Consider the following 21,621-nt stretch of genomic DNA (forward strand, 5'->3'; position numbering starts at 1 on the left):
TCAGGGCAATCAACTGGCAGCTCTAGAGCCTGTTCTTGGACATTGACACTTACTGACAGCTATAATGTGAAAATCTTTATATGAAAGTGTGATCATAAAAAGGGTAATTGAGAGATTCTGGTTTCGCAGAAACACTGCAGTACTGTGTGTGTTATGTTCAGGAGAAGTCGTGGCATAGTTGCCGTAAAAAACATAAACATCTGGTTGCCGTAAAACGTTGTTAACATCTGCAAAGGGCCACGTTTAGGGAACATAAGCAATGGGAGACACATAACTTATACAAAGAGACCCTACATGTCACACATTCAACCTGCTAGCCAAAACTGATTGGGTTTCGCTTTGAGATTAGCTTTATGGTTTTTAAAATCCTTGTTTAGCATTATTTCTGCCAAATAAAGGAAGAAAGAAAGCCAAAGGTACTTGGGAGCGGCCATCGTGTGAACGGTGCGGATCAGTCATAGCGGCCTGGAGAGGTTGATTAGCAAAACACTGTGGATAAGGAAGAGGGGGGATGTGGTTGTGCCTAGAGTAGGCAAGGCAACTCAAGGAATTTACACAATAAAGAAGTCAGGGGGGTCGACCAAGACAGGACTGGGAAGAGGTTTAGGCTGACTGACTGTAGGATTGAGTTTCTTAACTGCAGGGACAATACAAACGCTAACTAATTAGCCTTTTAACGTGAACTAGTATTGAGTGACAAAGGTTGTATTGTGATATTATCATGAGGATTATTGTGATCCACGGCTATGGCCTAACAGGACAGAGGAAAGCGAACACTCACCCAAAGCCGCGACCATCAACACTGCAGGAACGCCGAAGGCAAGCGCGTAGCAGTCATCCCCGAAACATTTGACATCACCTTCGAGGGATAGAGCCGTGAGCGTGCAGTAGCTAGCTTATGTATCGCTTCAGAGGAACAGCCCGATGCTAAATCACGGGATAGCTATCCGTTATACTGAGGAACAGTGGTATGCATGGACGTGAGTTTGGGTTTGTTGGCAACAGTAGGAACAGTGAGGTTTGGTGTCAGCCCCAGAGCTGACCTCTGAGAATAGGGGTCACGATCATGGACAGGACGCTCCCAGCATTGATCGCCATGTAGAAGATGGAGAAGAATTTCCTCGTCTCGACCACCTGTGGAGTGGATGTTGAACACTCTTAGGCATTCAGACTGCTTAGGGGTGAGACAGGTGAGTACATAGCGTGGATAGAGAAATTTGCCCCATTCAGAAGGGTCTGGGGCATGTCCCCCAGGGAGGATTGCGTGAAAGATATATACTTTGCTGGCTGATTTATATTTACTGAAGTCCAATTCTAACAGCCATTATACGGTAAACTCATTAAAATAACTGTGTCCTGTCCCTAATTAGACTTTTAACTAACTAACTCAATCGTCCATCAAGCCAAAGGTAACATTTATAGTCTAGAGGTCCATATGGCGATTTAATGCATGACAAGTTTGCATGCCGGCACTCTCACAACTACACTGATCAGCCTGCTTAATCTAAATGATCCTTCTAAAGACACACGCCTTGTCATTTTATGAAAATACGTGTGAGCTCAAATTTATTTTTACAAATGATTTATATTGTTTACGATGGGAGTGCAGCAGAACAGCCGTTGCTATGGTTACCCACCTGCTCCGGCTCAAACTGGTCCCCCCCAAACGCTGCCACGCAGGGCTTGATGCCCCCCGTCCCGAACGCTATGAGGATCAGGCCCACCATGGACAGCGCACTGACACAGACACGCAGCGCGCGCACACACACACACACACACGCAGCACGCACACACGCAGCACGCACACATACACACACAAACACACACATACACAGAGCACACACACATAGACAGCGCACACACACAGCCACAGCCACACACATATACACAGCGCAAGCAAACACACATACAGCGCACACACACACACAACCACACACATATACACAGCGCAAGCAAACACACTCACACACACACACACACACACACACACACACACACACACACACACACACACACACACACACACACACACACACACACACACACACACACACACACACACACACACACACAATCACTAGGTTAATACTAGTTATTAATGAGTGACCACAAGCATTTTTGCAATCCATTAAACATAATTTCAAATGATTTGGGAAATATTGACAAATTGTTGTTTCTGAACCAATTAGACCAACATATGTAGCACCACCAAAATATTTTTTACATTAAAATAAATGAGAAACGTGATCGAAATATATCTTACAACTAATGAGGCAAAAACGCAAAAGATATCAATAGAACATAAATTTGAACGATACATACTTGCTACTACAACATCCATTTTCCTTAATACATGAGTAGCTTTGTCAAACCCTCTCCCTCTGTCTCTGTTCTTTTGGCTTCCCCAAGTCGAGATGAATGAGAACTTGGGTAATAAATTGTGCTTACATGTGCATCGAGGTGTCCCCCACGGTGGGAATCGCCCCGACAGACTTGACCACATGGCCGATGACGTACACGATGGACAGGTAGATGATAGTCCTGGGGAGGGGGAAGAGGGGGGTAGGGTCAGGGGGTCAACCAGCATCGATGGATAGAGAAAACATTACAATTACAATTAGGGCCTTTAGCAGACGCTTTTATCTAAAGCGACTTACATCCGTAAATATACACACATTGACACACCAACGGCAGAATCAACCATGCAAGGCGACACCCAGCTCGTCAGGAGCAGTTAGGGTTAAGTGTCTTGCACAGGGAAACATCAACACTCAGCTATGAGGAGCTTGGGATCGAACTCGCAACCTTTCGGTTACATGACAACTGCTCTACCTCCTGAGCTAAGCCAACCCGTAAAAACATCCACAGGGACCTGCAGCGGCAAGTGTGGGTACCGATAACACCGCCTATACGGATAGCACTGAATGAAGTCTGAACTAAAGATGTCTGAGCTCAGGTCATGTATAAGTACACAGAAATGATGAAGGCAGGGAGAGGAAGCTCGGGACTCACTTGAATTTACCCAGCCAGGAGTCGGCTATGAGGGCCCCCAGTACAGGCGTGAAGTAGCAGAGGCTGGTGAAGGCATGGTAGATGGCGGTGGACAGGTCCCTGTCCCAGTGCAGGTAATTGACAAAATAGAGTGTCAGAACCGCTGTGTACACACACGGACAGGAAGGACGCACAGGCGGTCATTCAGAAAGGCAGACTTACAGATATGAACTGCCTATCCAATTGCAAACGTACAACGCAATAAAGCAACTATGAGTAGCCATCAGAAGTGCATCGATGAGTATGTATACCATGTCGTCTATAGTATCCCTATAGACAACGTGTCCCTTATCCCGATACTTTGGAATAATTTATCAAAATCATTTTGATAACATAGTAGTAACATGTAGTGTTATTACCAGTAAATTGAATGTCATTTTTTTTCGCTTCCTCTTAGACACACACTGTGTGTGCGTGTACGTTTTTTGTGTGCGTGTGTGGAGAGGGTTATTTTTAATGAAGGAGGAAGTTGACGGACAGGTCAAGGTAGGCGTTGGTAGTGACCAGCTGTCTGATGACCATTTTTTTCCCAAAACTATTGAAATTAAGATTAATGATAAACCAATTACTTCACTAGCATATCTGTGGTACAAATAGAATGTGTGTGTGTGTGTGTGTGTGTGTGTGTGTGTGTGTGTGTGTGTGTGTGTGTGTGTGTGTGTGTGTGTGTGTGTGTGTGTGTGTGTGTGTGTGTGTGTGTTCGTATGTGCGTGTGTGTGCGTGTGTGTGCGTGCGTGCGTACCTCTCATGCCATAGTAGGAGAATCGTTCACAGAACTCATTCACGACTATGAACGCGATGCTGAGTGGGTAATTCGTTCCACACAATTTCTAAAAGACGAGAAAAAGGGAGAAGGACATAAACAAGAGGGAGCGGGGTGGTCAAACTATATAAAAGGTCACTCGATGTAAAATGCTAAGCATGGAGGCCTACTATTCAATCAAATTGCAAATTTGCAAAGATAACGGCCATAGTGAATTGGAATTTTCCTGCATAAAATTGCTGGTGAATGCACAATTAAAAATGCAGTTAATAGATGGATGGAGTTAATAGATGGAATGCGCTGTCTTTTCACCCAACTACATTAAAGTGTTCTGCATCTTCGTAAACAAAGCCTGAACTGCAAGTTTCTGCTTATTCTACGCGTAAAACTCCGAGTCAACTTTGGTTAGGGCGAAAAAAAGTCACATTCATTTTGATGAACACTTGAAAGTTAAAGGATTCAGTTACCTTCCCCATGATGGCGTTTCCAAAAAAAGTTTTGCAGTTGTACAGTTTTTGTAAGCAAATTGTTTGATGGACTTCCAAGACCGTCCCTCGCTGATCTCTGAAGGCAGCTTGACGCAGAGGTGGTTCTTATGTAAACGCTCCTCGTTAATATTCCACCGAAACTTCCTCGGCTTCCTTATAAATGGCTTCCATCTCGGTCGTGTCTGTGTAGCCTGTTTCAGTGATTGCGGTCCAGCGTTTGCAAGGAGAGTGTGAATTGCCATAGAAATGCCCGATGAACGGGAGCAACTTGGATGCACAATGGGGCTTTTGTTTGAACAAAAGGCTTCAAGAGTGAAATAGCTGGACATGGCAGCGAGGACAGCTCAAGGTTTTTTTGTAATTGTTTACATATCAGACGTTTAAAGGTTAATTTCACACATGTCCGTTGAGGGAAAAGAATGCTTGTATTGAGGACCAATGAGCTCAAATGTTGTCCTTTTAATTAAATAAATAAAGGAAGCAATTAAGAAATAGCCTATAAATAAATCCATAATTAGCCTATTATAGAAATTTGTGATTTTAATGTTAAATAATGTACTGATATGTTCCACCTTACTATGAAAATATATTTTCCGACCATAACCGTATTTAATTAGGCCTATAGGGTGTTTAAATGATTGGAGCAAAACGGTTCAATTCAATTCGGTCCACTCCTCCTAGTATGCGATGATAATATACAATTCCAGCCGTGCATTTCACTTCACATTTAAAACACCTCAAGGTTTGCTAAAGCCCAGTTCAGACCAAAGATTCAATCTTTGGTCTGAACTGGGCTTTACTGGTGTGGCCCCTCAAGGCTGGCCCCTCAATGCTGACCCTCAATGCTGACCCCTCAGCAAGCCTTATGAAGAACCAATGTCACCACTTTGAAGGGTTGTGTTGCTGTCGAATATAGCAGAGGCCTATCTGTGGGTTAAGTGTTCGTCAATTCACGCTTTTGTTTCTTCACTTCTTGTTTCCACCAACTCTTTTGATATCCATCATTGGGTATTATAAAAGCATTGAATACATTTGTCTTTGTCAAATATCATCGCCATCATATTGTATGTTTCCAGGCTCAGCTAAATATGTTGAGATGTTAAGACATCCATATTTGATGCAGGTTGTTGAGGTTCTACTAATGTACACATTTTGTTATGATTAAATATTACTGCATCAGGATTCATTATCTTTATTTGGGTATATGCCTACATCAGGTTTACAGCCGTAAGACATTTCTCCACAAGATGGCACTAAATGGTGCAAATGCAAGAAAACAGGCACAAAGCATTGTTTTAAACTATATATGTCTATGCTTATATTGTTAACTTTTAGATAATATATCTATGGAAACATAAAGACAAATAATTACATTAAAATATAAAAAGGGAATGTCCTGCTTACCTATATTGCGAATTGGGAAGTTTGAACACAAACCTATTATATAATCGCACAAAACATTGATAACAAATTACAAAAGGTGAAATCAATCAATAAAAGGTATTATAACAGGTCGGATAAATAATGACTTTTGTTACATTCATGCTGTCCATCGTCTAAAATTGACGGAAAACAGGATCTAAAAACATAAAATTATCATGTTTTCTATCCACTATACAAATATATATATATTTTTTAAGTAAATGAATATACAACCAAAAGTAATCTTATAAACTCGGTCCTAGAAAGACTCAAGATGGTAGGGGCGTGGTCTGAATCCCCTTTGCTACGTTAATGTACAGTGATTGGCTACATAGCCAGGAGGGTAAATAGGCTCCCCCCATTTAAATCGGCAAGAAGGAATAGAAGGAAATCTAAACTGAAATGACTTGAGATGGCAAAGGATTTGATGCAACACAATTTGGTGCTGATTAGTGCACGCATTGATAACTCCTGATAACATAATAAGAGTGCAAGTCTGTCACTTTAACTCTCTCCCAAAAGCGAAACAAGTTCCAGGGAGTAACACATAAAAATCACAAATATAACATTATATTACATTTATACAGCAGATGCTAAATCATGCTTTGTTTTATTCCTTAGCCAAGAACAGATGAGTTCTCAGCCTGTGGCGGAAATAGGGGAGGGTTTCAGCTGTCCTGATGTTAGTGGTGAGCTCCGCAGCCAGGACAGCAGGTAAAAACATATTGACACAACATATTTATTAAAGCATTTAGCCTTGAGGGAAACTAACTCCCAACAACTGTTTGGACGGGTGCTGAAATGTAGAGCTGGTTGACAGGGTACCAATATTGTCGTACCATACGTTTCAGTAGTTCAGTGCGTTGGTTTTTTGTATGTGGTCCTCCTAGCTCCTCCCTCTAATCTTTCCTGTCAATAAACTGCAGGTTCATTGGCTGAGCAGGGCAATGAAGAGTCCTGGTGACTGCCTCTACTTTGCATCCGGAAGGGTCCGGCCTCACCTCAAAATGTTGCATTAACTTCGATAAAGGAAAATAGAGAGAGAGAGGTAGGGTGAAAAGAGTTAATATAGTCAAAGGAGAGAATCACTGGGGTGACAGACATATCATAACAATATGATAAAAAACATGCTCCAACATCATCAGTAGTTCGATCATATTTGATCAAAAACAAAGGCAAGAATATTGCTACGGCTCTCCTATCAATTACATCAACCATTTGATTTTTCCTTAGATTCGTCATTAAAGCAAAAGCAACTTGGTAATAGGCGGCCAAAACATTGAGGCCAATATTAGACACCTTTATAATTTAATGCTATTGTGGATTTTGTTTGTATCATACAACCAGGGTGGTGAAACAACTAATCAACTTGTGTTGATGTTTTTGTGTGTGTGTGTGTGTGTGTGTGTGTGTGTGTGTGTGTGTGCGTGCGTGCGTGCGTGCGTGCGTGCGTGCGTGCGTGCGTGTGTGTGTGTGTGCGTGTGTCCGTGCGCGTGTGTGTCTGTGCACGTGTGCGTGTGTGACTCTGAACGCCTCTCACCCTGGACATCAACAGGTACATCTCCAGCTCGGCCAGCCTCCGACCCAGGCAGGCCCGGATCCCGAAGCCGAACGGGATGGAGCCGAACGGGTGGCTCCGGGGCTGGCTGGTGTCTCCGCGGAGCCAGCGGGAGGGCCTGAAGGCGTGGGGCTCCGGGAAGACGCTCTCATCGTAGGACACGGCGTAGTGACACAGGTGGAACAGGGTCTGAGCATGGTAAATGGTAAACGGACTGCATTTATGCAGTGCTTTCATCCAAAGCTTTTGATCATATTGCCTGACCTTTATGGGGTCAGAACAGTGTCATTAATAATGAATGCACAGAGAAGGATTCACAAATGTATTTTGTGATTTATATATAAATTACTCTCTTCCCACAAATACATTTCAATGCACACATAAATGGATATCGGCATGTATAAATGTAAAATAAATCCATAAACAAAAATAAGTTTCACAAACACATTTCTAATCCACACACAAATGTACCTTGTTTTAAATAAATGTAATATAAATCCATAAATATATTAATTAAAAAAATATTTGCAATTTTCATCACAATGTATTTGGATGTTGTAACATTTATATACAAACTGTTAAACTTGTATTTACAAGACGTTTTTCATTTGTGAACTTACTTGCATTTGTGTGGGAACTGGTCTGTATTTATGTGTGGATTTTTGAGACTCTCCTGACGTCGCTAGATTCACAAATGCATTTTTTTCAACAAGGAAGTCTCTGTAGCCAATCAGATGCCTCCCTCGTTTTCAGTCAACCACATGACTGCTGTGACTGGGTTTTTACGTCGGTGCCGTTTACTACTTTAACGGCACCGATAATCCCAAAACCCAGTCGAAATTAGATGGAAAATGTGTCGTGACGCAGCATTCACCTCCTCACCACCTAGAGATTGTTATGTACAATCATTCAAAAAACCATGTTCTTTCCGATAGAGTAGAGATTTGACAGAGAACCGGGAGGCTTGGAGGCTGGACTCAGAGGTCAGAACTGCAGCCATGTGATTGGCTGAAAACGAGGGAGGCATCTGATTGGCTACAGAGAGTTCCTTGTTGAAAAAAATGCATTTGTGAATCTAGCGACGTCAGGAGAGTCTCAAAAATCCACACATAAATGCAGACAGTTTCACACACAAATGCAAACAAGCTCACAAATGAAAAGCGTCTTGTAAATTCAAGTTTAACAGTTTGTACATAAATGTAACAACATCCAAATACATTTTTGATGAAAATTGCAAATCTTTTTTAAATTAATATATTTATGGATTTATATTACCTTTATTTAAAACAAGACATATTTGTGTGTGGATCAGAAATATGTTTGTGAAACTTATTTTTGTTTATGGATTTATTTTACATTTATACATGCCGATATCCATTTGTGTGTGCATTGAAATGTATTTGTGAGAAGAGAGTAATTTATGTATAAATCACAAAATACATTTGTGAATCCTTCTCTGTGCATTCATTAATAATGAGACTGTTCTGACTCCATAGACCTTCACCCATTCATGCACACATTCAAACACCGACGGCGGAGTCAACCATGCAAGGCGACAAGCAGCTCGTCGGGAGCAGTTGGGGTTAGATGCCTTGCTCAGGTACACCCCGACACTCAGCTAGGAGGAGCTTGGGATCAAACTATCAACCTTGCGGGGACCAGCCAACCCCGCTTTAACTCCTGAGCTATAGCCGCAGCAGGGAAACCCCGCAGAAAGGGACGGTGGATGTTATAGCAGTCACACCTGATGCCACGTTTCTGCGTCGCGCTGGTTACACTTTGTGGTTCTTATGTGACCGGCTAGTTGAGGAGGTTAAAATATATAATCATTTGTACAACTCATTCTCTAAACATTGTAATGACCAGCTGATTTCATCAAATTTGTGACCTTTGGTTACTTTTCGGTGGTCCACGCTCAGAATCACCATCGCAGAAACATGCACCCACCAGCCTTACGCTGTGGGTTCCCATAGAAAACTATAATTCACCTTTTCCCACTATATCTTGGGGTGTTATTTAAGACAAATAGCAGAAAAAGGAGAGCATGATTATCTTATTATTACAATGACTAATATAAAGCTCAGAATGTGAGCAAACTCTTCGATTCCAAATGTTTTAAAACCAAAAATATATTTTATATTTTGATCGCATTCTAATCATTGATAACCAAAGCTTTTTCCCATTCTTTCCACTGTATATTATATATAATATTGTTTTAATATTTATCTTATCTGCATTTGCATATAAACAGTTGAAAAACCACAGATTAGCAACACAAATTAGAGAAAAGTTATCTTGAGCATTTATATACTGAACCATTCATTTCACCCATTAAATTCAGTTTGTGGACTTGCCTACAACTTTTGCACCACCTGGTGGTCATGTGTCCACTTTGCAGTTTGTATCTTTAGAGTGTTCGGAATTATAACAGATCAGATGTGTTACATACGACATAATATAGCCTGTAATGTGAATATCTGCCCTGAACTGTAGACAGTCAGTGTTACCCTTTTGGGGAAGAGGTAATCTCCGACCATGATCTCCTTTTCAGCGGTGACGCGGGCGTTCCCTGGTACCACTGGGTATAGTCTGGGGATGAGAAAATGGAATGCAAACAACCTTATCGTATATTTGCATCAATGTTTGCATAGTTTAGTAAGAACAGGTTTCCAGGGTTCCACAGAGGCTTATTGTGTCCATCAAACAAGTTTCAAACAAGTACAAACCACTATTTCATGAAGAAATATTCCTACTGAGAACTGTCATTACTAGTTTATAATTGTTGTAATTTAGACGTCACTTTCATTCAAATCGACTTACAGTGTTTAAGCATATAATGGGTGTGTGTCTGGAAAGGCATTTCTCTCAAGGTTTGAGCATCGAAACCAGAAATGTTTGTCTAGCAGTCAAACCTCATCACCCCCTAATCCTTCCCCAATTATATTCAAATTATCAGATATATGGACGTTTCCACTGCGTTGCTATTTCTTTTATGGCTACAGGGGGGGAAGGGTGATGTCATAACACAGAAACATTGCTGAAACATCACTTTGATTATGAAATACGATTTAGCCAACAGGTGGCGCCATTGGACCAATTCCAGTTATAATAACCTTAGAGGAAGCCAGTTAGAGCAACCTTTAATAAACTCATTATGCATTTTTAACCCAATCGGATCTCATAGAACGAAAAGTGAGATTCTCAAACCGTAAAGTCTCTCTTATGACAGCCTTGAGGTAGGGCATGTTTGAGAAGTCATCGCTTGTGGGGATTTTGCCTCTGGGGCATACGCTGATCACCTCCTGGTACAATCTTTCCTGGATCTCTGGGTGTGCGGCCAGCAGATACAGAGCCCATGCCACGGTGTTTGACGTCTGCACAGAGTCAACAACAGTCCATCGATCATCAAAAGTGATAAACCGCTATCTCTCACCACCAGGGGTGCAATTTTTGTGTTTTATGTATCGAGTCTGTTGTAAAGAGCTAGTGTTATTCTAATAGAGGGGAGACTAAGGGGATCACTTACCCCCCCCCCCCATATTGCCCTTTGACATCAACATAATCTATCAAATCTAATGTTGCAAATAATTGAGAAATAAAAGAGTTGGTAAGGTTGTGTTAATTGTACTAAGCATTATATCAGCAACTGCACACTACCTAATCGCACAACTGATCCTGTTCCAGACCACTATAGCCAACAGCGTTTAAAAGACTATAAGCACCATCTACAATGTTCAAAGGGTAAATCTTGTAAACAGACACACATACACACACACACACACACACACACACACACACACACACACACACACACACACACACACACACACACACACACACACACACACACACACACACACACACAAACACATCAGATTCTTATCTCTGTCCTCGAGCATATTCCCAGTATGCTTGCCCATTGCCCAACCATCTGTATGCAAAAGTTTAAACCATTTCCTGCCATGTAATCACTCACCATGCCAGACAGGTCTAGCTCATCCCACAGACGGATGTTAAAACATAACTGCAGGTCAATGATTGAACATAATATTGCCGACAGGTATAAACATTTCATCAGTCACAGAAGATTTATTATGAAAATGTTGACAATGCCAAAAGCCTGAGAACTTTACTAGTTATGATTTCAGATGCCAAGCTGTTAACCTGTATGTTATCGGACCTGAGTCATTTGATGACCAAAAAAACCCCCCACATGCCAACTCCATATATGCTAACTCTGAAGAACTACCCAGTCCTCATTCTGGATAACCCCTGGGTGTGCCTTACCGTGTCCACTCCGGCCACCAGGAGCTCAGTGATGCTGGCCAGGATCTCCTCCAGGGTCATCTGGTCACTGAGCAGCAGATGGGTAAGATACTCTCCCTCCACAGTCTCACCCAGACGCACCTTCTCCTGGATGGAGCCAATCTTCTGCTGCACCAGTTTATCCGCTGTATGGGATGTCATTCAGTCTGAATTAAAGGGGTGATGGTTAAGCATACAATAAGATGTTATAATCATTTGTGATGGTGTCTGATGTGGTAGAATATGGCAGAAATGCAATTTATTCACTTTCATCCGTTTTCTTCAGATGCAACGGTAGACATTTTGCTCAGGAATGCTTTAGACTGCAGTAATTGGGGATCAAACCCAGATTCTTTAGACTGGGAGTCAAACACAATCATAAGCCTCAATCCAATCCCTTATCCACTCTTACAACAGCTGATGCTAGTTTAGGCAGGGTGAGATGGCCAACAGCAGGGGCTAATCCTGGAAGTAAGATGGGCGTTGCCATTGTTGTCACATACACCATTCACTCTGCGATGCACAACCAAGTCATCTTTCTATTTTAGGCAACAGCTCATATTGACTTTATGAAGGGTCAGGTTCAGAGAGTGGTTGTTGGAACTCAGAGTACTCCTCCATGTATCACACAATGTCCCAGTCAGTCAACAAAAATAGACTTGCCAACTTTAAAGATGTGGTCCCAGGCTGCAACAAATTGCTTCCAAATGGGATTGTAGGGCCAAAGGAACTTGGGGAACAGGAGGATAATCATAGACACACGAAACATCTCCCCCACAGAGCTGATAAACTTTTGAGTCTCCTCTGGAAACACTTCGTTCAGACAGCCCATCCGGGTCTCAAATAGCACCGAGCAGATTCCTGAAATGGAGACAAAACAGAGGAATGTTGGTAGTTTTTACAGAGTTATGAGAGTGACACACACATCAACACAACTGATGAAAATCTGACTCCACGGCAGATGTGGAAACTTTCCATCATACTGGTCTGCCTACAAATTTAGGTGTGTGTGCTTGTCTGTGTGTTTGAGTGTGTGTGTGTGTGTTTGCGTGTGTGTGTGTGTGTATGTTGTGTGTTTGTGAGGAGCTGACTGAGAGAGCTGACCTTCAAAAGCAAACTTGTAGAGCTCATCGGCCAGGTTGTGGACTACGATACCCTGGCCCGTATTCTCCCTCAGCCAGGTGGCCCTGTTGATGAAGTCTGTCACGACCATGTTGAGGGTGTTGGTGTACCGCGACACATGCACAGGCTTGAGCAAGGCTGGGTTGAGAACGCTGCGAATGTGCAACCACTCGGCTCCGTTTCTGTGAGGGCAGCAGAAAGAGCACAACACGTTCATACTAATTTCTGAGAAGTCTCTTGTGAAACTCTAATGTTCCTGAATTTCTGAGAATTTCTCTTGGGAAACTGGTGTTTTTGTGTTTTCAATATTGACACGTTAATGTTGAGAAACCATTTTCCACACACACCGAGTGGGGTGTTGTCGGAACAGGTCCGACAGGAAAAACAATAAGATGTTTGAATAAATAATTGCTATAGGAAATTTCCAAGATGTCAAGGTAGTCAGAATGACTTCCTTGAGGGGAACAAACATATCAATTCCATTCGAACCGACCAAATAAAGTTCAATACAATTAAATCAAGAAGAAGAATGAGCAGAGGATGAGCCTTAAGGATTCACCCACTGGGACAGGGGTCCGTACGCCTTGTTTCGGATCTCTCGGTAGAACCTCCAGTGAGGCATGTCCGTCCTGATGGGATGGCGTCCCTCCTGCCTCATCACCTGCGCGATCATGTCCGCGTTGGCCACGTTCACCAGGACCATTGAGCCGAATTTGGACTTCCACAGAGGGCCGTAGATCTTGCTGTGTTCAATCTAGGAGCAGATGCATTGGCAAGTGGTTAGCTGTTGCTGCTATGCGCATGGATGGGTAGAGGGAGATCATACTACAAATCCAGTACTTTAGAAAAATATACAATTTACCAATCTATCCATTTTAGAGAAAGAAAATACGTACATACTAATTTCTGAGAAATTGTTAATGTTGAGAATCCATTTTAAACACACACCGAGTGCGGTGTGCAACATTGAGCAACTCTTTATTGAATCACCAGTTCTTCCCTTGAGAAGGGAAAGAACCTTCTCTCTCAGAAGGCTCTGGACCTGACCCTAGGCATAACCAGCTGACCACTGTCAGTAAGTGAACAGTTAGGTTTATAATAGATTAGCATATCTGAGATGACTTTAAACTTTAAATACGTAACCCATGCACAGAGACTTTTGCAATTTTGCATAAACATATGGTTTATTTTACATTATATGTTTATGATCCCATTATTGAATTTGTACATTTTTGCTTTTTTATTAGTGCTTCCACCCCTATATTTCCCCATCTGAGGATCAAAAAGTGTTATCTTATCAGATTTCCTCATGCATGAACTAGCTCACCTTCCCTATTAGTAGGTGAACAAGCCAACACTTGTTCATTTTCTTCACAATGTTAGGAAGATTATTGTGTTGGAGATTTGAATCAAATCCCCCCCAAAATATATACTCAAACAAATGGTTGGATGATGGGCATATTGTAGTCAGGATAATGAGCATGTTGTAGTGAGGATAATGGACAGTTTTAGTCAAGATAATGGACATGTTGTATTTAGGATAATGGACACGTTATAGTCAGGATAATAGGCATGTTGTAATCAGGATAATGGACATGTTGTAGTTAGGATAATGGACTTGTTGTAGTGAGGATAATGGAGATGTTATAGTCAGGATAATGGACATGTTGTAGTCAGGATAATGGAAATGTTATTGTCAGGATGACGGAGCGTTTTAGTCAGGATAATGGACCTGTTGTAGCCCAGTGGTAAGGGTGGCCAACAATTATGTTGATCCTCATATGCCTGCATTTAAAATGCTGGCTGCTCTAAGGAGACATTTAGGAGACAAATTTGAGTCTCAGTCATTGCAGACATGACTTATGTCCTTTCTAACTCAGGTCTTTCATGAATGTTTGATGTGAGGGGGGCGATCCGTTTCTTGAGGCAAAGAGTCTGTTCCTCATTCGTTCACATGTATGAGACGGAGACAGCCCGGTTTTTTTTTCCCATCAGACAGGCTGAGCTACATTCCATGATTTTTGACTCCTTTTCGACGATCCATTTACTCTGTGGCAGTTAAACCTGCCCCACGTGACAAAAGTGACTTTCTCTTTTTTCTGGGACTTCAGGTAGGTGAGGATGCCAATCCCGGAGGTTTATATTTTTAGTGCTGTGTGTGCATGGGTGGCTGGTGGTGGCAGTTGGTAAGGGTTTGTGCGTGTAGAGACACCCTTTCCTTGAAGAGATCTCTCCCCCTCTACCTGACGCTAAAGGGTGACCTGCCAGGAGCATAGCTCCAGCCAGCATCTCTCTCAGGATCTCGGAAACACGTAGCCTTCTCCACATGCGGCACTGACAAAATTGGGCAGCTGGCAATCAGATCCATTCAATTCCAAATGAGAAATGGCCGATGCCATTGCTGTATCTTTTTTTTGTCCAACACACGTAAATGAACTGGCCTGGTTAGGTAGCTTTGTATTATGAGAATGAAGAAGATATGAGAAACCACATTTCGGTTCTTTATGCATACAACAACCCCATGCCACCTATAGGCCATTAGAGGAACTATCCGTATGTCGCTTTCACCAGGGCTTCACAAACCAGCGGTCATTGCTGCATTATCGAAAAAGAATGCACTTCGAGGAGTCACACTCAAAGTTACTTCTGCTTATCCAACTTTCGCAAAGAAGCATATCGGGATAAGAGACACGATGCAGAACTTTTATTGCAGACTACAAACGTACATGAACCGAGGAGAAAAATTCGGAAACGCAAGACCAAGGGCCCTATCTTGCATCCGGCGCAATTTACTTTCTACACTGACGCATGTGTCGTTGCTAGTTTGCAACTGGCGCAGTGTGTTCTTTTCCCTCCAAAGCCACACGCCTGTAAATTAAGAAATGATCTTCCACCCCAAGGGGCGGTTCAGTGAAAGGAGGAGGTGTGTTCTTGCGCAAACGTTCCCTGGTGCTATTTTGCAGTTTCAGAAAACATTTTCGCCACAAACCAGGAAATACCTCGTTTAAAGTCAGTGGCGTGTTGTTCAGATGCTATTTTAAGGGCGCATGAATAATGTGGCTTGTACGCCTTGCGCATCCACTTTGCTCCTCTCATCTACCTAGCCACACATTCTTGGTAAATTATAACAGCTGATACAGCGGTAATAAGTTGTACTTTTAAATCAATGCATCTGCAAACACCGCACAGTAACACATATTTTCTTGACACAGACATCGTGTACAAGCCCATTACTTTCAGGATTGATGAGTATTTGATTGTTAGAAAACATTGTTTTACCGTGAGTGAGTGTTACAAAGAATGAATGAATGCGGGCGCGTGTGTGTATGTGTAAAATAATTACGGGGGACACATGCATATATTAGGAACACAAATCGATAACGATAATGCATACATTACTGGTAAGAAACGATGTTTGTTAATGTATTGCGTATATTATTAAATAGAACCACATTTACCGCATATCATATGTGTGTTAAGTTTTCACCGCCAAAATTTATTTGAGGACTCGGTGTTTCTGAAGTTGTGGAAGAAAACGCTATTCCATGTGTGAATTAGGTTATATTATTTGGCCATAAACTGAGCCATTTGAAGTTTGAAATTCATGTGTTCATGCATCTGTCTCCTCGGAGACTGCAAACGCGCTGTCAAAATATCAAATCTTCAGATTAAAATGCGCTCATGGCTCTAAAGGGGGATGGGAGATGGCACTCTCATTGGTGGATTTCACGTTACGGCCAGGGTAATTAGGCTACTTCAGACCAACCCTTTTTAGATTTGTGCCGTGCGCAAGAGGCATTTATTTGCGGTGAAATAGCAACATACCCATAGACCCTTTTACTGTTTGTACACAATGATGACGTAGAACGCATGCGCGCGCAGTCCGGCAACAGAAGTATGGCAGAGATCAACAGCTTGTTAAAGGCCCACTATGCAACTTTTTTAGCCAAAATTACCTTAAATATGCAGGTTGAGAGTTATGCTGATGGTTCTGCATCCATTTCTGGGTTGATTGGTGGGTGTGTCATTTACCCATGTCGCCTCTCCAGTGAAAAAGCGCATATGCAACTTGATCTGTTCGGACCGACACAATCCGGATGTGACGCAGCGGAAGTATCCTCGGAAATGTAGTCAGATTGTAGTTTCGAAAATGCTTTACGGCACAGACACACACCCAAACATGGCACCGGCTAGATATAAACAGCCAGTTGCGAGGCAATTGTTGTCCGAGGTAGGAAACCCAAACGCCGCCGTGTTTGGGTGCATGATAGAGTTTAGATCGGGTTAGATTAAATAATCTCGGATATAAATAACGATCTCATCTCATCGTCATCCGTTTATCCGGGGTCGGGTCGCGGGGGGAGCAGCTCAAGCAGGGGGCTCCAGACTTCCCTTTCCCGGGCCACATTGACCAGCTCTGACGGGGGGATCCCGAGGCGTTCCCAGGCCAGAGTTGAGATATAATCTCTCCACCTAGTCCTGGGTCTTCCCCGAGGTCTCCTCCCCAATGGACGTGCCTGAAACACCTCCAAAGGGAGGCGCCCAGTAGGCATCCTTGCCAGATGCCCGAACCACCTCAGCTGACTCCTTTCTAAGTAAAGGAGCAGCGGCTCTAATCCGAGTTCCTCACGGATTACTGAGCTTCTCACCCTATCCCGAGACGCCAGCCACCCTTCTGAGAAAACTCATCTCGGCCGCTTTTACCCGCGATCTCGTCCTTTCGGTCATCACCCAACCCTCATGACCATAGGTGAGGATAGGAACGAAGATCGACCGGTAGATCGAGAGCTTTGCCTTGCGGCTCAGCTCTCTTTTCGTAACAACGGTGCGGTAAAGCGAACGCAATACCGCCCCCGCTGCTCTGATTCTCCGGCCAATCTCACGCTCCATAGTACCCTCACTCGCGAACAAGACCCCGAGGTACTTGAACTCCTTCACTTGGGCTAAGGACTCATAAATAACGATAATCGGGTTAAATAACTTCACATGGTGTGTCTGGTGTGTTTCCAGCATTCGTAGTGTTGATCAGCAGAGAAATAGTCCGCCAAGACGTTGAGGTTGCTTTAGCAGCCAGACACTCTGTCCATGCAAGTGAACGGAGCGTTCACTCTTCATCATAACTATCAAACCAAACATCCTTCACATTCACCGAGCGAACATTCTGAAAGCAAAATGCACATTTCTCGCTAAAAATGTTTCCATAAACGCATTTAATGGCGTAACTATGTTACTATTTCCACCCAGAAAAAATAAAGATGTCGGCCGTATGCTTCTGTGCAAGGGTCACTACTATGGTCACTACAGTAACGAATTGCTTTACGGCACAGACCCACAAACACGGAACCGGCTCGATATAAACACAAGTAACTAATGGATTGTTATATTCATCATAGATCAGCCGACTAAAAAGAGACAGAGAAACCCAATGTCGGAGGAACAGAAGAAGAGAAAAGGGAGACAGACCGACAGAGAGGCCAGACACGAGTAAACGTTGGGCAAGCTTTTCAGGAATAGCTCGAACTGAAAGAAAAAGAAGACTGCAAATCAGACGCCGACTCGGCCGTGTTGCTTTTGAAATTGAAAGTACCCTTGGGTGAACTTTGTCTGCGTAATATTCTTGATTCTGATAGTCTCTGTACACATGTGTTTGCTCAACCATTTTTTTGAGCCCTGTAAAAATTGTTTTCTCGACCGTTTTGTTGTGAGCCCTGTTTGTTTCCAGCTTGCTTGGTTGCAACCATATAAACACCTGTTTCCATGGGTGTTTTGCTGTTCGTCTGTCTCGTCCCCCAGATACAGACTGAATCCCCGAATCCAGGTTCTTGTTTATTTCGATTATTATGTTGGCCAAACCTCTTACACTGATTGTTCTGTTCAACCTAAGATAAAATAATTATAACCTAGGGTATAAATTCTCCCCGTCAACTATAAAAAATGATGGATTTATGTTTATTGCAATGCAAATACACCATTTTAAAAATGTATAACCTTGCCTACACTTTATGAACATCTATTTCGGACATGGCTCCGCGCATTCGCCGGCTTCTTTGAAAACAAATGCACAGGGCTCGCGTAGAAGAGCATGGGGAAGGGACGTCAACGAGTTGTTACGACAGTGTTGTGAAATATCTACTACGAAGCTTTAGGGGGCGCTGTGTAGAGAAATGTGCGTGCCAAAACCAAGAAAACAGCGAAGACATGCCCGAAGTTGCATAGTGGGCCTTTAAGCTATGCGAGGGAATTATCAACACAAGATCGCGAATTTTACTTCAACAAGTTGACTTTGACAAATGGTGTTCGACTTCCAGATCCGTGTACTATTAATGAATGGGTTGAAGACGTCAGCAAGTGGCCAAATATACAGTGGCCAGAGTATATATACTTATTACACGGGTCTTTTCAACGTTCCGTTCACTTGCATGGGCACTTCACAACTTCCGGCGGTGCATTATTTTTATAAGCCCCGACAGGGCGAACAGGACACCGACGCGCAGCGGAGGTGTCCTGTTCGCCCTGTCGGGGCTTATTTTCTCGATAATGACCGGCGTTCTATACATTATCCCTTACGTATTTAATAGAGAAACCGAGCTTGTACACCAGAGAAATTACGAGCCTATAAGTCACTGGATGATGCTTATGAATACGTTGTCTGTGGTCATGTACAGAACATCAAATACCATGACATGACTAGAGTTTTATGTGGTGAAATCAGAATTTTGTATTATGTCCTCATTCCAGTCAACACGTTTAATCGCCTGCAGCCACAGACGCCGCGGGGTGCTCTTAAATGGTTGTGATCCTGTCGGAATCCTATACAACTTTAGTCCGCCGGTGGAATATCGATTCTGACAACCATATACGCAACAACCAGACATTTTGATGCTGGAAACTTTTTTTGATCCACTTATAAACTCTTGCTAGTCAGTTGCTACGTCGTGTGTGAGTCAGAACGACCGGGAAACAATACCACTTCTGTTGCCGGCATGCGCACGCAACTATTTGATGACGTTGGCTGTAAAAGGGTCTATAGAACCGCCCACAAAGCTACTTCTCACTTCTCACGCGTTCTTCTCACTTCCCCACAAAGCTACTTCTCACTTCTCACGCGTTCCAGACCGTTTAAATAGGGCCACGAGTCTTAATCAGAAAGTATACATGATATAACAATTTTAATAACGTGTGTATCACAACCAACTGAAAATACAGTGTAAAATAGCTACATTTGTCGTGAGATCTCATTTTATGCCAATCAACGTAAATTTGAAATTGATACGGGACTTGTCAACAATCACTATCGCACTTAAAGAAAAACAATGCACCAATGGGAGGACGGTTAAGTGGGAGCGCCAAACGAAATACTGTTGCTGTTAGTTAATTATAAGGTGTCTTTATTTAATAGGACTTGATGACTGTTTAAGCATTAAATAGTTAGGCAGACAGTATGCCTCTGTGTTGAGTTCTATAACAAAGGCTAAGTTGAATGTGTCATGTATGAAGTGCTACTGACCCAACATGATCAACATGAATACAAGAATAAACAACCTTTACTCACCACCATCAGTCATGACGTCAATTAAATATAGGGTGAGTTGCACTTTATTAGATTATAGCCCAACTTTGTCATCTGATAGCCCACGGGCAAACTCTACGTTTGGAATAGGACAATATGTAAAAATATTAAAAAGATGTGTGTACAATTATTAGATTTAATAAATATTATAATTATACGTTGAATAACTAGATGCTATTGAACGTGAAATAGGCTACACCATGGATATTTCCCGTAAGCTAGACGTTGCAGTCGAAGAGTAGGCCTACTTACTTGCATTTGATGTGATAATGATAAATATCCTTTACCAATAAGCCAATATAAAGTTCTCACGAAACTCGGTCCGTCCAAATCGTCTATCGTTTTCTGCTTGTTATGCTCAACAACAGAGGTGGTGCTGGATGCAATGTCGCGTCTGCCACGCATGCTGTAATCAAAAATAGAGGATAATCTTTGGATCCCGTTTACGTGTTCTCGTCTACATGCAAGACTTCCGATATGTAGTGAACCGGCGAACATTTTCGCGTAAAATCAGATCACTCGGTTATAGAGTCATGTGTAAACGTCCAAGAAATACTGGGGGTTGTGTCTTCTGCGCGTACAATGGTTGCCTTTTATAGGAAGCATAGCCTTGCAATCGTCAGCCCAACCACAGAATGTAGCCAACTGGACTTAGACACACTACATAATCCTAGGACATGCAAGAAACACTTACCCGTGGAAATACACCTTTAATTATCATTAACAAATGTAGATACATTCATACAACGTTTCATAATAATAATAATAATATCCTTGTAATAATCATATAACACAGGTAGATGGATACCAGGCCTAATTTGTATATAGTATAGTAGTATGCATAATAGTAACCGATAGGCAAATTTCATAAATTTAAGCAAAGCAACCCTTTAAAAAATACCATGAAAACAACTGGCCTAATAGAAGAAAACAAAACAATAAAAGGAATCTCATCTCAGATGGTAGACGCATGCTTATATTTAGTTTTTGTATTAGTATGATTATCTGCTATCTGTGACAATTATAATCCAGGAAATACAAAAAAAAAAGGCAGATTTCACTACCAACTATTATGTGTGATTTTGAAAACTATCCATTTTTTAACTGGCTCTTATGTACATCATAATGTTGACAAGACAATTATCAGTCCCATAGTCATTTCAAAGTGGAAAGGGTTGCAGATGGTAAACACTTGATCAAATATATATATACAATGTTGTCACTGTCTGCGGATATTGCATAATAATTAGTAACATAACAGGTTATAAGTGTATGTCGACCTAGGTAGCAGTTGCGTGAGTCAAGCAACTCTCGATTACTCACGGAACAATGACAAAACACA

General features: G+C 42.2%; 2 protein-coding genes across 4 annotated transcripts in view; both read right to left on the reverse strand.

Annotated features, from left to right (window-relative positions):
* The window catches only part of slc15a2 (solute carrier family 15 member 2), a 14,812-nt gene extending 10,210 nt beyond the window's left edge, over positions 1-4,602 (reverse strand). Inside the window, exons 1-7 of one of the 2 annotated variants that reach the window (XM_030343702.1) lie at positions 4,282-4,602; positions 3,794-3,881; positions 3,013-3,154; positions 2,449-2,541; positions 1,638-1,737; positions 1,044-1,134; positions 782-859 (exon numbers count right to left, since the gene is read on the reverse strand). In XM_030343702.1, the coding sequence (XP_030199562.1) occupies positions 782-859; positions 1,044-1,134; positions 1,638-1,737; positions 2,449-2,541; positions 3,013-3,154; positions 3,794-3,881; positions 4,282-4,290 (601 nt within the window). In that variant the 5' untranslated portion in view covers positions 4,291-4,602. The remainder of the gene's footprint in view (positions 1-781; positions 860-1,043; positions 1,135-1,637; positions 1,738-2,448; positions 2,542-3,012; positions 3,155-3,793; positions 3,882-4,281) is intronic. The other variant, XM_030343703.1, reaches the window with a different exon arrangement.
* Positions 4,603-5,478: 876 nt separating this feature from the next.
* cyp27a3 (cytochrome P450 family 27 subfamily A member 3) lies at positions 5,479-21,003 on the reverse strand. Of its 2 annotated transcripts, none has more exons than XM_030343705.1 (9): positions 20,974-21,003; positions 13,273-13,463; positions 12,692-12,891; positions 12,251-12,448; positions 11,570-11,733; positions 10,490-10,656; positions 9,790-9,871; positions 7,265-7,471; positions 5,479-6,743 (listed from the first exon to the last, which is right to left on the reverse strand). In XM_030343705.1, the coding sequence occupies exons 1-9, from the start codon at positions 20,998-21,000 to the stop codon at positions 6,624-6,626; spliced, it is 1,356 nt and encodes a 451-aa protein (XP_030199565.1). In that variant the 5' UTR covers positions 21,001-21,003; the 3' UTR covers positions 5,479-6,623. The 2 variants fall into 2 exon arrangements, with proteins under 2 accessions (XP_030199565.1, XP_030199564.1); XM_030343704.1 differs by lacking the exon at positions 20,974-21,003 and adding an exon at positions 20,532-20,871.
* Positions 21,004-21,621: the final 618 nt, after the last annotated feature.

Source organism: Gadus morhua, chromosome 20, assembly GCF_902167405.1.
Source record: "Gadus morhua chromosome 20, gadMor3.0, whole genome shotgun sequence".
NCBI classification, from domain to species: domain Eukaryota; kingdom Metazoa; phylum Chordata; class Actinopteri; order Gadiformes; family Gadidae; genus Gadus; species Gadus morhua.

Excerpts from the sequence above, each read along its gene's own strand:
- cyp27a3 (XM_030343704.1), bottom strand. The coding sequence starts at position 20,777 with ATGTTCGCCGGTTCACTACATATCGGAAGTCTTGCATGTAGACGAGAA. Across the intron at positions 13,464-20,531 it reads CATTATCACATCAAATGCAA|ATTGAACACAGCAAGATCTA; the intron begins GTAAGTAGGCCT and ends ATCTGCTCCTAG. Across the intron at positions 12,449-12,691 it reads CTACAAGTTTGCTTTTGAAG|GAATCTGCTCGGTGCTATTT; the intron begins GTCAGCTCTCTC and ends TCTCCATTTCAG.